This window comes from Erigeron canadensis, chromosome 2 (assembly GCF_010389155.1).
Source record: "Erigeron canadensis isolate Cc75 chromosome 2, C_canadensis_v1, whole genome shotgun sequence".
NCBI lineage: Eukaryota > Viridiplantae > Streptophyta > Magnoliopsida > Asterales > Asteraceae > Erigeron > Erigeron canadensis.
Window position 1 is genome coordinate 36,050,349 of NC_057762.1, and position 14,983 is coordinate 36,065,331.

Genomic DNA, 14,983 nt, shown 5'->3' on the forward strand with positions numbered 1-14,983 from the left:
GTCTTGCTTGCATGGGGTAAGAGTGTAAGACAGCTTCTTCAAGTTTCGGTGATGTGGGGAGAAATGAAAATTAAAAGAAAAAAGAGCAGAGAACATGGGTTATACGACTTGCCCAAATCCCAATGGTCCATTACGTATACTTAACCCAGCTTGCCAGCTCTAGTCCTGGATATGGTTATGGTCCATTACTTACATATGTCTGTGTACTCATCTAGTCATTTATAATGATCCGTACATCACTTAATTTTAGTCGTATACCACTAAATGTGCATAAGGGTGTTGTACTGTACAACACTGTAAAGCATAATTGGTGATGTACGGCTAAACTAGGTGGTGTATATAAATCACCATGTTTCATATCAAACTGATTCAATAGTCATTCAATTTAATTTTATTAGTATTTTCAACATTTAATTCAATAAATAATAATAAAAAAAAGCACTTCAAACTTTAAAAGGCATGTACTATATTATGCGTGAATGAACTTCATAAGCACATACATACCCGTTTAACAATGTTGGAGAACTTATGACCCAAAATCAGATAAGCAAAGGAAAGAGTTAGAAGTTTTCAAAAATTTAGATCGGGGAGAACCCAGATTGATTCTTATATAGATAAATAATAAAAATTATATGTGATAAACTTCAAAAATTAAATATAGCTATTTTAGAATATTAATTCAATACTTCAAAGTTTGAACTTAATTGTTCAAAATTATAAACTTAAATCAATTTAAGATTTTATTAAAAGTTTTTTATTAAAAAAAATTATAATAATAACCCTAGTTGACCCGAATTTGACCTGAGTCAGCCGAGTTTGACCCAATCTTGACCGTAGACCGAAATTTAAACAACATTTTATTCAACACTACAAATAAATATATATTATAACCTATTTAAAATGTTTTCGTGTGAATAAGGAACCTAAGCCTGCTTGCCTGGTTTATTTTTTATTTTTATATATAATTTTAGTGTTTAAGTAACGTGTTGTGTACATGTTAACTTAACTTCTTGTGTTTTTTAATTTTCATTTTATTTAAGGTGGTAATATTTTAGTCTTTCACACTTTAACCATTAAATCCTTTTAAGACTTTTTATATTTATCATTAAAGTTTTATGTTTAGCGATTCATGTGATATAACTTTAGTCTATTTTAATTTTCACAATCAAAGTTTTTAGCTTTTTATTTTTATCTTCCAAGAACATTGCAAGTTTATATTTCGCCATCAAAGTTTTATGCTTTAACATTAACGGTGTATTGTTTAACAATATGTTTTTTTTTGTCTAATGGTAACGTTGGCAATTTAGAATTAATTAATCGTATTCGAGTCTATGTTCGGTTCTTATCCATGGCCAACGGGCGGGTATAACACTACTTAATGATTAAAAAACTTTCCTAACATTAGGGAAAAATTTTAGAGGAAAAAAAAATACAAAGACTTTATCTGCACGTGCATAGAATTTTTTTTTTAATTTATATACAACTAAAAACAGCTAATTTAACAAAATAAATAAATTAAAAGGACATGTGTTGATGAAGGATTACGTCACGTGTCGTTTTAAGAATATGTCAATTTTCTTTTAGGTAATTAGTACTCCATATATCTTATAGCTAAAGGATATGATATAAATATAAATTAAAGATTTTAAATTTTTTTTTTAGAACTGCATTTTAATCTACTCTTATTATTAAATTACATGCATATTTGAAATGAAACTCAGAACTCTTGAAAAATCCCTATTAATTCACCCCACAAATGTAGGAAGTGATGCTCAAACCCAGATAGATCCCTACAAGGTCAAAGATTAGAAAGCTTATTGTCAGTTTTTGGATTTTGTAATGTCAAAACATAAAAACAATAAATCCACGAAATCATGGGACAATGACAATATATAAGTCGAAGAATTAATGTTATAAAAAAAAAATCTTCTTCGTGGTTACAATAGATAGGCTATTAAGACTAGGATTGGTTACATTTAAAAATTAACGAGCATGGTATCCGCGCAATTCGGCGGTGATGGTGGGGAAGGCGATATAATGGTGTCGGTGATGGTACTATTGGTGGTGGTGGCGGTGTCAAGTGGTGTAGGTTGAAGTAATTGTGATAGTAAAATTTTTTAAAAGATAAAGGCTTAAAGTGTTAATTATTAAAATAAAAGTTTAGAGTGTAAATTATAATTTATTAAGGGCAAAACATAAAAAGTCAAGGATAATTCTAGTAATTCAAAAATAAAATTACCAAAATAAAAAGAGACTATTTCTTTTATAAGGGAGTAAATATATTAGTTATATTTGATAAATATTAAGTAATTTTAAATGAAAAATTTTAAAATTTATTAAAAATGACACGTGTCATATAAAGGATTTGCCAAGTGTCAGAATAAAAAAAACCTTCATTCTAGTTTTGTATCCGTGATCAAATTTGAGTTTACATACACTAATATACTAATTATTATTGTATAATCAAAAAATTATACTCGTATATATTTATTTAAATGGACACTTGTTGCTTAAAGAAAATGCCATGTGTCATTCAAATAAAACCACAATCCTGTTTTAGTTTACTGATAGATATAAAAGATTTGTGTATATTGTTTAACCGTGTTAGAAATAAACAACAATGAACCAAATCAATAAAAACACAGATTAAAACCCTAAATTGAAAGTTTGAGATACCTGTGTTCTTGAGGAACCCTTTATAGAGGTTTTTCCGGCAAAAAAGAGAAACACATCTTCAAAATCGAAGCTGTAAATATAATTACAGAAACGAAATCGTAAATTTATGGAGAAGAAATTTCCTCTTGAATCTTAATCTTCGAACTCGTATCTGATATTTAGAATTTTTAAGGATTATCTTTTACCTCTCCTCCATGTCTCCATTCTGATTGATTCGCTTCTTCCTTCGTTTGAAAGATTAAATTAAGAAATAATGATTTGTAAATTGAGAAAAATAGGGAACAAAGATCTTCAACAGAGAACAATCTTGATTCATTATTTGTTGTATAATTTTGGTTCTTTGTTTTTCTTGTGAAATTCTTTGTTCGAGGATTTTTTTTGTTTTTCTTGTTCTATTTTACATTTTTAAGGAATTTTTTTTTAAGTGGAGGGGAGGCTGTCATTTGACACTTTTTAAAAAAGAATTAAGCTTAAAGAACCTTATTTTATTAAGAAGAGAGATGTAAGAATTATTTAAATTAAAAGAACTACAATAACTTTTATATTATAGCTTGACATTGATATATATGAAGAAATATCCTTGCAAAATAACATACACATCGACTATAATCATTACTTATGATACGAAACCTTGAAAACGAAACAAAACCCATCTTCGCCATACAACTAACGTGTCAAGTAAAAAATAAACAGGGACATGTGCCACCAGACAAGGATTGGACCTTTGACATTGCCCGAACGCAAGAAATTATAACTCCCAAAAGGATCATTTCGTGGACATATTTGCCCTTTTGTAGGGTCAACCTTAGATGCTTACAATATATGTTTAGGTGTTTGATTCGTCTTATTCTCCAAATATTTCCTTTTGAGTAGATGTGATTTTTGACCCATAGAAAGGCTATGTTTTATAGTTTACGATATATTATGTACACAAAGCCTTTTATGATATGCAAAACACTGTATATGTTATAAAATAAAATTTTGGGGTAACATATCACTTCTGATTCCATTACTTAATTTGGTACACTGAATGCTGGAAAAAAAAATGAGAACCAGCTTCAATTATTTTGGCTAATTAACGATTTAAGTCAAATCTGTAATTAAAGTCTTACGTTGTAGAAAAAAAATGATAATAATATATTTCCTTGAAACATTTTATGATTATCCTTTTAACATAATAATAAGTTAATAACATATAACAAGATCAAATGATAATGTTATAACAATTGAATTGTATCAATGACTATATTGTTTGTTTAAGATATACATGTAATTAGGTCGAGTGGGAAAAATTACCTATCTACTTGTTTAAATGATATTGTTATAATAAATTTTAACCATTTACAATTATAGTACAATAAAATTTATACCTTTGATGTAGCTGATAAAATTTTATTGTATAAATATCACTCCACTCCTCTCCTAGTAATTACTCAAAGCCTATATGGATTAGGACTCTAATCTCCAACTAGGATAAGATAATGTTGTGCAAAGTAGAAAGTTTTAAAATACCCCTTTGAGGGATCGATCACTATCACCGGCCCCTACAATAAAAACTGAACTCTTTTTGGGTGCTTGTATGATTGCACCTTGCGACCCACTAATCATCTTGCTTGTTCAAGATTATTCTTCCTTTTTTTAAAAGCTTTTTCTCTTCAAGGTCTCAAAAGATTCTTTATAGGTAAGTCCCATGTGTGTATGACACATTTTTATAAAAAAAAATATGCCCTTTCATTCTCAATAATTTGAACTTTGAATCTGGGATCTCATGACTTTTTCATAAAGTTTCAATCTTTATTTGTCAAGATTAGTGTTACTCCAATTGGGTTAGTAAATCTTCACATAAAGTTTGTTTCTTGGTGATCTTTTCTTAATGGGGTTCTATAAATCAGATGTTAAATTTAGTGAACAAGAACTAATACATGCTGTTGTACCATTATTGAAGCTATTATGTCTTACTGTTATTGGCATACTTCTTGCACACCCAAGAACACAAATAGTCCCAAAATCTACTTTCAAGCTTCTTAGTAAACTTGTATTTGCTTTGTTTTTACCCTGCACAATCTTTATTCACTTGGGTGAATCAGTTTCTATCCAGAATTTAGCTTTATGGTGGTTTATACCTGTGAATGTGATCATAAGTACTGTTATTGGTTGTCTTTTGGGCTTGTTGGTGGCCGTAATTTGTCGGCCACCACCCGAATATTTCAGGTTTACTGTCATTGTGACAGGTTTTGGGAACACGGGTAATTTGATTCTAGCGATAGTTGGTTCAGTTTGTCATAGTGCAGACAATCCGTTTGGGCCGGATTGTCATACTGCTGGTACTGCTTATGTATCTTTGGCTCAATGGGTGTCTGTGTTACTAGTTTATACTTTAGTTTACCATATGATGGAACCACCAATGGAATATTATGAAGTTGTGGAAGAAGATGGTGAAATTGAGATCGTTCCCGAGAATCTGCCCGTGAACGATCTCAGTAGGCCACTTCTACATGAAGCAGAGTGGCCTGGTATGGAAGACAAAGAGACAGAACATTGCAAAACCCCGTTTATTGCACGGGTTTTTGCAAGTATATCTGATTTCTCACAGACTTCCATACCAGACCCTGATTCATTAGAAGATGCACTAGAGCGGCCACGAAGCCCAAAATCAATTAGGTGTCTGGCCGAGCCACGAATGGTTAGAAGGATTAGGATTGTAGCTGAGCAAACCCCGGTCAGGCACATTCTCCAACCACCTACTATTGCTACACTTCTAGCTCTAGTCATAGGATTGGTTCCATTTTTGAAATCTATCGTGTACGGTGATAATGCACCGTTATCCTTTTTGACCGATAGTCTAGACATAGTGGCTGGAGCCATGGTGCCGTCGGTTATGTTGGTTCTTGGTGGAATGATAGCCGAGGGTCCTAATGAGTCTAGACTAGGGCTACGAACCACAGTTGGGATTCTAGTTGCGAGGCTTTTGATTCTTCCTGTTTTAGGTATTGGGGTCGTGTTCTTGGCTGATAAAATGAATTTGTTGATACAAGGCGATCGGATGTTTCAGTTTGTGCTTTTGTTGCAATACACCACACCAAGTGCTATCTTATTTGGTGCAATCGCGAGTTTAAGGGGTTATGCCGTTAGTGAAGCTTCAGCACTACTCTTTTGGCAACACATTTTCGCTTTATTTTCTCTTTCGATGTATTCCATCATCTACTTCAAGTTGTTGCATACTTATATATGATCCATAAATTGATGCATATACTGTTTCATGATACATTCCATGTTTGTGAATTTGTGTTTGGAGAAGAAATGTGCCTTTCAAGATTTAATTTTCAACTGGTGTACAGGTTGAAGCGTTGAAGTATCTTGAAGTTCAATTAGTAACTAGTAAATTTTCCCAAAGACATATTGCTTTATGTATTGAAATTATATTTATAGTAGTACACTTTTATCGGCACCAAGTGAATATCATGTATGATGTATCCTTTACTTAACCACTACCTTAGTGGCTAGGGGATCTTTTAAATCCACTATGTGAGCCTTGGGGTGAGTTTCTTAAGTTCGAGTCTTGGAGTTCTTATCTCATAGGAATTTTCCATGAGGACGGAGTTGAAGGTCCAGAAAATCTCTGGTTAAAATTGCCTCCAACACTTCTGAATCAAAATTCACTTTAAAAAAAAAAAAAATTTGTATCCTTTACTTTCTTATTTTCTAAGAACCCCAATAAAATTATTGTTAATCTATAAGAGGCAAGGGTGTAGTGCCAATGTATCGGCAAATTGGCAAGTTTGAAAAAAAAAAAGGCCAATAAAATCATGTCATTTGTCATACCAAAAATCTTGCCAAAACTAGCCAAAATTCCTTGGTATAGTGCAAAAAGTTGTCAATTTGCCAATTAAAATTGCCGATGCATATTTGATCATATTTATAAAAAAAAAAGGGGGCTCCCAACGTTCACATGTCAGCTCCTCAACGTTCACTTGCATCGGCCAACACTAGCCGATGAAACTTGCCAAACTTGCCGATTAAAGTTGCCGATGCATGTGCTATAAGGTTGATGATTTGTTGATCCTAGCCGATACTTTTTGCCGATAAAACAAACCGATTATACCATTGCCCCTTAGTCTTCTACTTTCGTATGTAAATCAGTTCATACATTAAAGAAAACTGTGTACCCAACAAAGTGCGGGTTTGTTTTTAAACAATTATGTAACGGGTCAACCTTCTCATATAAACACAAATAATCTCTTTTCCAAAGCTGTAAAACAAATAAGTGTCTGACCAAACATTGGCTAACCGTTTAATAGGAATATCGTTTGTATATATTTATTTAGCAAACTAACAAAAATGAACAAAAAATTATGTTTGTTTAGTCAAGTGGGCGCTTCATTTACACCCATACGTCCACTTTACTAAGGAATCTAGTCAACAAGACTGTTAATACAATAATACATACTAGAGCGGTCATATCGTGTCCGAGACGACACGATAAGACACGAACACGATAGGGTTAAACACAAACACGACACGATAACTAATCGTGTCAATTTTTCCAAACACGAACATGACACGATTTTTAACAGGTTACACAATAAGGGACCTGTTAAGACACATGTTAAGAGACTTGTTAAAAGTTACACGATAAGGGACCTGATAACGTATCTTATTGTGTTTTAACGTATCTTATCGTGTCTTAACGTGTCCTTAACAGGTCTTTAACGTGTCTTTAACATGTCCATATATATATTACTTGTCTTATCGTGTCTTATCGTGTCATATCGTGTCTTAACAGGTCCGGACCTGTTAAGACACGAAACACGTTAAGACCAAACACGAAAAAACCAGGTTGTGTCGTGTCGTGCGAACAGGTCCGTGTCGGAAATTGCCAGCTGTATTACATGCATACGGAGTATTGATTGATATATTGCGCTGTAATCAAATTGTAACATTTATGGTACGGAACATTAACTAAAACACTAACTCTAAAATTGTATTTTCATATTTGTTTGTTCGTGTTGATTGCCCTTTATAGAAATAGGTGAAAATGGTTGAACACGAGTATAAAAAACTACGTTTGTTTATCAGCTCATCAAATCTAATAAACGAACACTAAATCTAACAAGTGATCTGTGTTGGTTCGCTTTGTTTACGTCACTACACTGTTTACTTTCGTGTAAGATTTCTCTATTTATAAAAGATAATATTAGTACTTCAAGTCTTGTAAATGTACTTCAAGTCTAAACAATACGATTAGCAAACATTGCAACTCTTGATTTTAACTACTATTTGGTGCATTTGGAAAGGAAAAAATGATCTTCTTTTCAACGAGAAATCCTTGAATGTAGGCTATACACTAGCTGAAGTAAGAAGTCTTAGTTTTTCGTGGATGGTTAACCGGGTGAAAATGAAGCACTTAACTTGGAATCAATGGAAACAATTCTCAGTTGCAGTACATGTCTTTTAGTCTTATTATTGGTCCTTTCTATTTTTTCTTGGCTGTAAATGTCTGTTTTTAAGATAGATGCTTTGTAAGATTTATTCAAGCCTAGCACCTTGCTAGTGCCTAATAAATTGTTTGTTGGGCGTTAAAGAAATAAACAAATAACTTGTTATAATTGATGACGGGTACGGTATGCAACAGTTTTATATGGAAAATGATTAATCTTTTTAAAAATCTTCCTAATAATCCTCCTAAAACTTCCAAATCATGACAAGTGAATTCCACTAACTCTCTTTCCTAATCTCAATTCTTGATTTTGGCACATATCATGATCTTATAATTAAGAGGATTTTTAGGAGCTTTAATTAGAAGGATTTATCATTTCTTACTTTATAATTAAGACAAACAGGAAGGCTCTTGGTTAAGGTAGTTATAATAGATTCCATGGAAGTAAAGCAACCCTCAAACATGACACACAAAGTACCCCACATTTTCTTATGTGTGAAACCTGAAAAGTAAACCGATAGTAATAGGTTTGAGCCTGACCCAACCATAGAACAGGGCCTGGGCTTGGGCCCGAAAAAGTATCAAGGAGAAAAGGACCCGTTGGTCAAAAATCTGTAACTGTCTAAAAGAGTAAAAGGCGACTTGTGTTTTCATATAAAAGTATTTCGACATCATTGCTCATTTTCCATGTTTCCCTTAACACATCAACACATTCCTACATTATATAAATCTCACTTCAAAATTTGTTAGTTATTGCATATATGGCATACTTAAAAATGCAAAAAAGCCCAAAAATCATTACAATATTGCTCCTTAGAAGGTCTACGGATTAGTTACTTTTATAAGAAGTTCAAATTTTCGAAAACGGATTAGTTATGCTTTCAAGAAGTTCAAATTTTCAAAAATTTGAATATGTAACCGTTCGTGTATTGCTTGTGGCGGTTACTTCCTTGCATGTCTATGTCTATATAAGGCCACTTTCATTCAGTTTTAAGGCATTTCAAAACGTAAACACATAACAGATCAATTTTAGCATGGCTTCACTAAACCATGTTTCAATTAGAAATTTGCGTCCAAATAATAAGCCATGTACGATAACGGTTAGAATTTGCGGCTATGGAAGCAACCTCTATATGGAGATGTTAATAACATAGGTAGTATTGAGATGATCCTGATGGACGAACATGTAAGTATTCATTGTTTGTGAAAATTCTTTTTTGATTAGATTACTTTTTAACATAACTTTCTTTCGAATTTATAACTAGTTTTTTAACATTCTAATGTATAAACATTTTCATTTTGACAGTTTGATAAAGTGGTTGTTGTTGCAACAATCGGTTTTATTCCAACTGACCAGTTATGGTATTCAATGGAATGTGTGAACTGTTCTCAAGAAGTTAAGTTGACCGATCTCTACATGGATGCAGTCGACATTATTGATGCTTTAAGGGACAACAAAATGTGGATTTGTTGTTCATGTAACAAGGAAGGAGTTCTCATCAATCCTATGTATATATTTATATTTCATATTAAAACTCTATAATCATTAAGTTGTGTGGTAAAATTGTATCTCTGTTTTTTTTTTTTTTTGGTAGGTTTAATGTGCAAGTTAGGATTGTATATGCCACTGGTGCTATTGGAGTTAAAATGAATGATCAACAAATTTCAAATCTTATACAAAGAACAGCCTATCAAATTTGTGATGAAAATTATGAGGTATATTTGGTTTATTTTAGTGCTAAATAAGACTTTTCTATGCATTTTAAGTCATTAATTTTTTTTAAAATGGTCATTAGTTGTAATAGGAGTACATTTACTTCGCTACATGCATGCTTGAACTGGTGTTAAAGAAATTATTTAAGGTTATAACGCATCTACATGGGTCTATATATCAAAGTGGGGAAAAATTCATGATATCTATCACATCCAGGTAACCAACATAATCCTTCTTATATGCGCCTACTATGGGCAATCCATTTTATAATTTTTCTTCGGCGTGCAATGTACGCGTTTTAAGCCCTCGTGTATCATTAATAAATCCCAAGGTATATCTAGCATTCTTCTTCTTTAAATTAATCAACTCATAAGAATATTTTTATTATGTCCAACTCAGTTATATTTATTCATTGATACAATCTTAAAATAAAGTTTAAGAAAAATTATTTAGAGTCGTCCGTGCATCGCACGGGGTCTAAGCACTAGTTATATATAAATAGTACTATTTTTCAGCCCTGATGGACGAATAGCCTTAAAATATGTATATCAAAGATGAATATCAAAATAATAACATGTGTTAGATGATGATAATTAACATGTATTGGGTCTAAATTTTTAACATGAATCAACGTTGTCTTTCTTTTTATCTAATAATAAAAAATATCAAAATATATGTAATATTCTAAATGTCATCTAGAAATTTCAAATTTCTTGTAGTGATCCTAATAAATCATACGCATATCAAGTCAAACTATTCTATATAACAGTTACTTTTAAGTCTCACGTGGAAAAAAAAGTGGAAATATACATAGATCGGTAAAAATGATCAACGTTGGGTGCATGTTTTAAAAGTGGAGCCCCCACTTTCGTATCGAGACAACGGGAATGGACGAACATGGGAAGTTATTGATTAGTCCAAATATCCGCCATTTAAATCCTTGATTAGTAGTACGTTTTTTTCCCCCAAAATAATCCATGAACCAAATCCAGATTATAGTTTTTAAAACACAAATTCATTATAAAAACAAAAACAACATTGGTAGAAACGTTGTTTTGCAAGGCAAGGTACTCAATATATACAGATTGCTTCAATCGAAAGTTGCACGCTGAAGAAATCTCATTTTTTGGACAACAAATTCTATAGCAAGCAATTAACTTCCTTCTTGTGCAGGAATTCCAATACATTATATTGTAATTTTTCCATCTTTCTAATTTATTTAATTTCTTCGATTCGTACTTTTATAATCAATATCATCAGGTTCTATTTCTATAATTTGGTCAACTCGATCGAGTTTGTTTTCATTTCTTCAATTTGCCTGATTTTTTTAAATTATTGATGTCATGTTGTTTTTTAACTTTTTTTGACTCATATTAACCCCGCTTTTCATCTATCAATGACTTTTGTTTTATGTTTATGCGCTTTTTTTTTAATACAAATTGCTCTGTATAACCCAACAGACCGACCCAATATGTTTCTTCGTACTTTTTTTTAAAATTTTTTTAACACCAAATTCTGTTTTGTATTAGTCGTTGTGTCCATTGAATTATATTATTTAGATTTTAGAGATATATAATACTACCATTGTTCTGTTTAGAAAATGTCACCTAACACTATATATGTAGGATATATGTCCATGAAAAAACACGATAATTAGATAATATATTTTCAGTCAAAGCACAGTCTCAAGCACCATTATATTGTACTAACATTTTCGTACATTCTTATTGTATTCAATGTTGTAATTTGCAATAAAGAACATAAAGCGTGTTGGTCTATAGTCCTTGCATATATACTTTTGTAATAGCATATTTATATATCAAAGATTAAAGGCAGGTCTAGTCCCATTGTCTCCCTACATTGTTATGACATTTTGTTCTTTCGGCTCTTTTTTTATATCATAAGGTACCTTAACTTTATAATGTATATATATTATTTCCTTTCTGATGAAAAATTATAGGCTTGATCAATCTATGCCTTCTTTTATTGGCCAGACATACTAATCAATTCATTTTGATACATTTTGTCACTTTTTAAAAGTTAATAAGCGTAATTCAATTCCTTCTTTCTTATTCTAACATGTTTATCTTTTTTTCGTTGTAACCAACAGATTTATAGACAAAGAGGAAGTGTTGTACAAGGGGTTTGCTAGGATTAATTGTAGGTGTTCGAATTTTTGTACTATTTAAAAAAAAAAAATTAAAAGAATCTGTCGAGGATGAAGGATCATTTCGTGTTGCTGGTTGATCGTTTGCTCACTGAATCCTCAATCGAGGATGTCATTAAGAGCCAAAATGATAGAATGCATGATCCGGGGAATTCAGAAAATGATGAGGAAATGGCTTCTCACAGGATGGATCTCACATTATTGCCAAAGAAACTTGCACAATGCAGGATCTGCCATGATGAAGATGAAGACTTGAACATGGAGACTCCGTGTGCTTGTTGTGGCAGCTTAAAGGTTGTTGTTCTCAATTATTTCGGTTTATAATAAATTAATCTCACCCTGATAAAAATAAAAGTACGTAAGAAGTAGATGATCATGAGCTTCACTAATTAATTGTAAATCAATGTCACAAACTGATCATGTGTATTTGGTTATATATGATAGTTTCATTTGGTTAATCTCTTCAACATGTATACAGTATGCACATCGCAAATGTGTTCAACGCTGGTGCAACGAGAAGGGAAACACCGTATGTGAGATTTGCCTCCAGGTTTGTCCTCCATAATGAGAATTTAAATATGAGTAATCATATATATATATATATGACTAATATGATAAGATTAATATATAATATGCATAAACTATTAAGCATATAGAGCAATCTGTTATATGCTAAAGCGAGATTTTTAGGCATGTTTGGAGGTCTACCAAATTAGTCACATGTGTCATTTTTAAACTATATATTAAGGCACTCTTTTACAAAATGGTCAAATAAAGATTGTTTCTATGAGCATATTCAACACGTACGTACGATGATCAGTTAATTTGAATATTTCCTTATTTTTGTCTGAGCTTCAGTCATTCAAGCCTGATTATACGTCACCACCTCCGTTATATCAATGTGATGGCATTCCGACAGATTTCAGGTGTAGTCAGAGATCAAGAATTTATATTTACATACAAGTTTGCAAGATTTATGTCTCATTGATATAAGTTTAATTGGTTGATTATGTGTATATTATTAGGGGAAATTGGGAGATTTCTCGTACAGATCTCCACAATTTGCGGTTTTCAGCAATGGTTTCTGCTACTCATGATGAGCCCGACTTTGATGAGTATACAACTCCTAGTTCAACAAGCTTGATTTGTTGTCGTGTGGTTGCTATACTTGTATGTACTTTTATCATTTCTTTAATTTTTTAAAATTTGTTTTAAGAACACAAATTTTAAAAAATCTAAGTTTTTCATCCATATATATATTTGCAGTTTATGACTCTTCTCGTGTTGCGCCATACTTTACCAATTGTTGTCAATGGCACAGGGGGATACACTATTACAGTGTTCACGGTATGTGACTCGCACTTATTATTTGTTTTGTTCTAAAAGTTAATCTTATTTCTTTAGTTTTGATATACTTATTGTGGTTAATGCAGTTGATCATGTTAAGATTCATCAGTGTTCTACTCCCAGTATACATCATAGTTAGAGCTTTTGCTATTGTTCAACGTCGCCAGCAACCACAGGTAAATTATTTATGTATTTGTTTCAAAAATAAATATATATATTTGACATTTTGACCCACAACGTACGTACCTCTTGTAAAATGACAACCTTTTTATTATTTAGCTCTGAAATTTGTGTTTGTAAAATTGAATTGGCAGAATCTTGGGTACATCCCTTCAGAAGAACAGAACAATCTTGCACAATCGCCTACTTATTTACCTCTTGTTCATATACATTGAACTCGATGTTATGGATTTCTAAAACGCTAAACCTTAAACACCGAGTACAAAGTTTAGTTGTATAGACAGTTGACTAGACATTTTAGGAGGATGGGTGATGTATATAAAGTAATTTCGTTTCGAATTTCATTAATTTAATTAGACATTGATTGTGTTACAAAAAGTTGTGTTTTAAATTGCAAGTAGTTTATCGTTGCTTCCAAAACAAAGAGTAGTACATAGCTAGGTGATAGGTTTACAAAGAGTATTAAAACATTCTTACTGGTTTTTCCTTATTTGAATTAATTTTCATATCTTTCCCAAATCCCAAATGGTGCTTATTATCATATCAAATTCATCTCATATTGTTCTCAATTAATTTCATGCTAGCAATGAACAAACACAGAATCTCAGAGTATTATTGTTTCCTTAATGCGTTGATTAAAAAATGAAAAGGTCATTGTATTAAGAATGTCGACCAAATACATGAGTTTTACCAAGCAAATGAGCCCAATTAAAAGCTAAATGCAAAAATAAAAGATAAAAAAACAGGTTACTTTGTTTTCCTATTTTTAAGAAAAAAAAAAATTTCTTTATATTATATTTAAAAAAATATATTCTTATAAAAGCCAAATTCATTTACTTAAATCTAAAGTTATTGACTAGTATTTAGATTTTACCACAATCTTGCAAATTTATATATAGTTAAGATGAAACAAAACTTGAATTTCAATGGAATCTCCTCACCAGGGATAGGAACAACTTAGCTCCCTTTTGTTCAATGGGGTTTTGTAATGGTTTGAAGCAAATTTCTAATTTTGTAATAGAGAAAATTATCTATGTATAACAAATAAAATATATATACTAGTTGGTTTGGCTAGAGTTCGTGGTTGTATTTATAAAAATGAAATAAAAAGAAAGCAAAAAACTGCTCAGTGCGGTTTTCTTCGAGTTTTGAGCCCCAATACCTCGACGGTATATGAAAAAATTAAGTTGTAGGCAAACCCTACCTCTATCTGAGTAGAGAAGTTGCTTCCATGTTCTACCTAAATGGTAGAAAAGACCATCTAACATTTGCATGAGATGAGGATCAAACTCATGACAATTGTCTCTGTATGGACAAGAAATCCACTTAGATATAGGGTGTGTACACTATATTTTTACATATTTACTTTTACATTAATAATATACTACCATTAGTGATAGACATTGCATTACACGGATGCCCTCCTAGTTCTTAATTTTTTATTTACAAACTTGAATATAAA

The 14,983-nt window shown here is 31.7% G+C and overlaps 2 protein-coding genes across 2 annotated transcripts; both read left to right on the top strand.

Moving 5' to 3' along the window:
• Positions 1–4,450: 4,450 nt before the first annotated feature.
• LOC122589114 (protein PIN-LIKES 2) lies at positions 4,451–5,941 on the top strand. Its single transcript, XM_043761357.1, has one exon. It carries the CDS (start codon positions 4,550–4,552, stop codon positions 5,906–5,908), a length of 1,359 nt encoding a protein of 452 aa, XP_043617292.1. The 5' UTR covers positions 4,451–4,549; the 3' UTR covers positions 5,909–5,941.
• A 6,026-nt stretch (positions 5,942–11,967) lies between these two features.
• Positions 11,968–13,827, top strand: LOC122590210. The gene is made up of 7 exons (XM_043762543.1): positions 11,968–12,288; positions 12,473–12,544; positions 12,853–12,920; positions 13,020–13,164; positions 13,261–13,341; positions 13,428–13,517; positions 13,656–13,827. The coding sequence occupies exons 1-7, from the start codon at positions 12,046–12,048 to the stop codon at positions 13,734–13,736; spliced, it is 780 nt and encodes a 259-aa protein (XP_043618478.1). The 5' UTR covers positions 11,968–12,045; the 3' UTR covers positions 13,737–13,827.
• Positions 13,828–14,983: the final 1,156 nt, after the last annotated feature.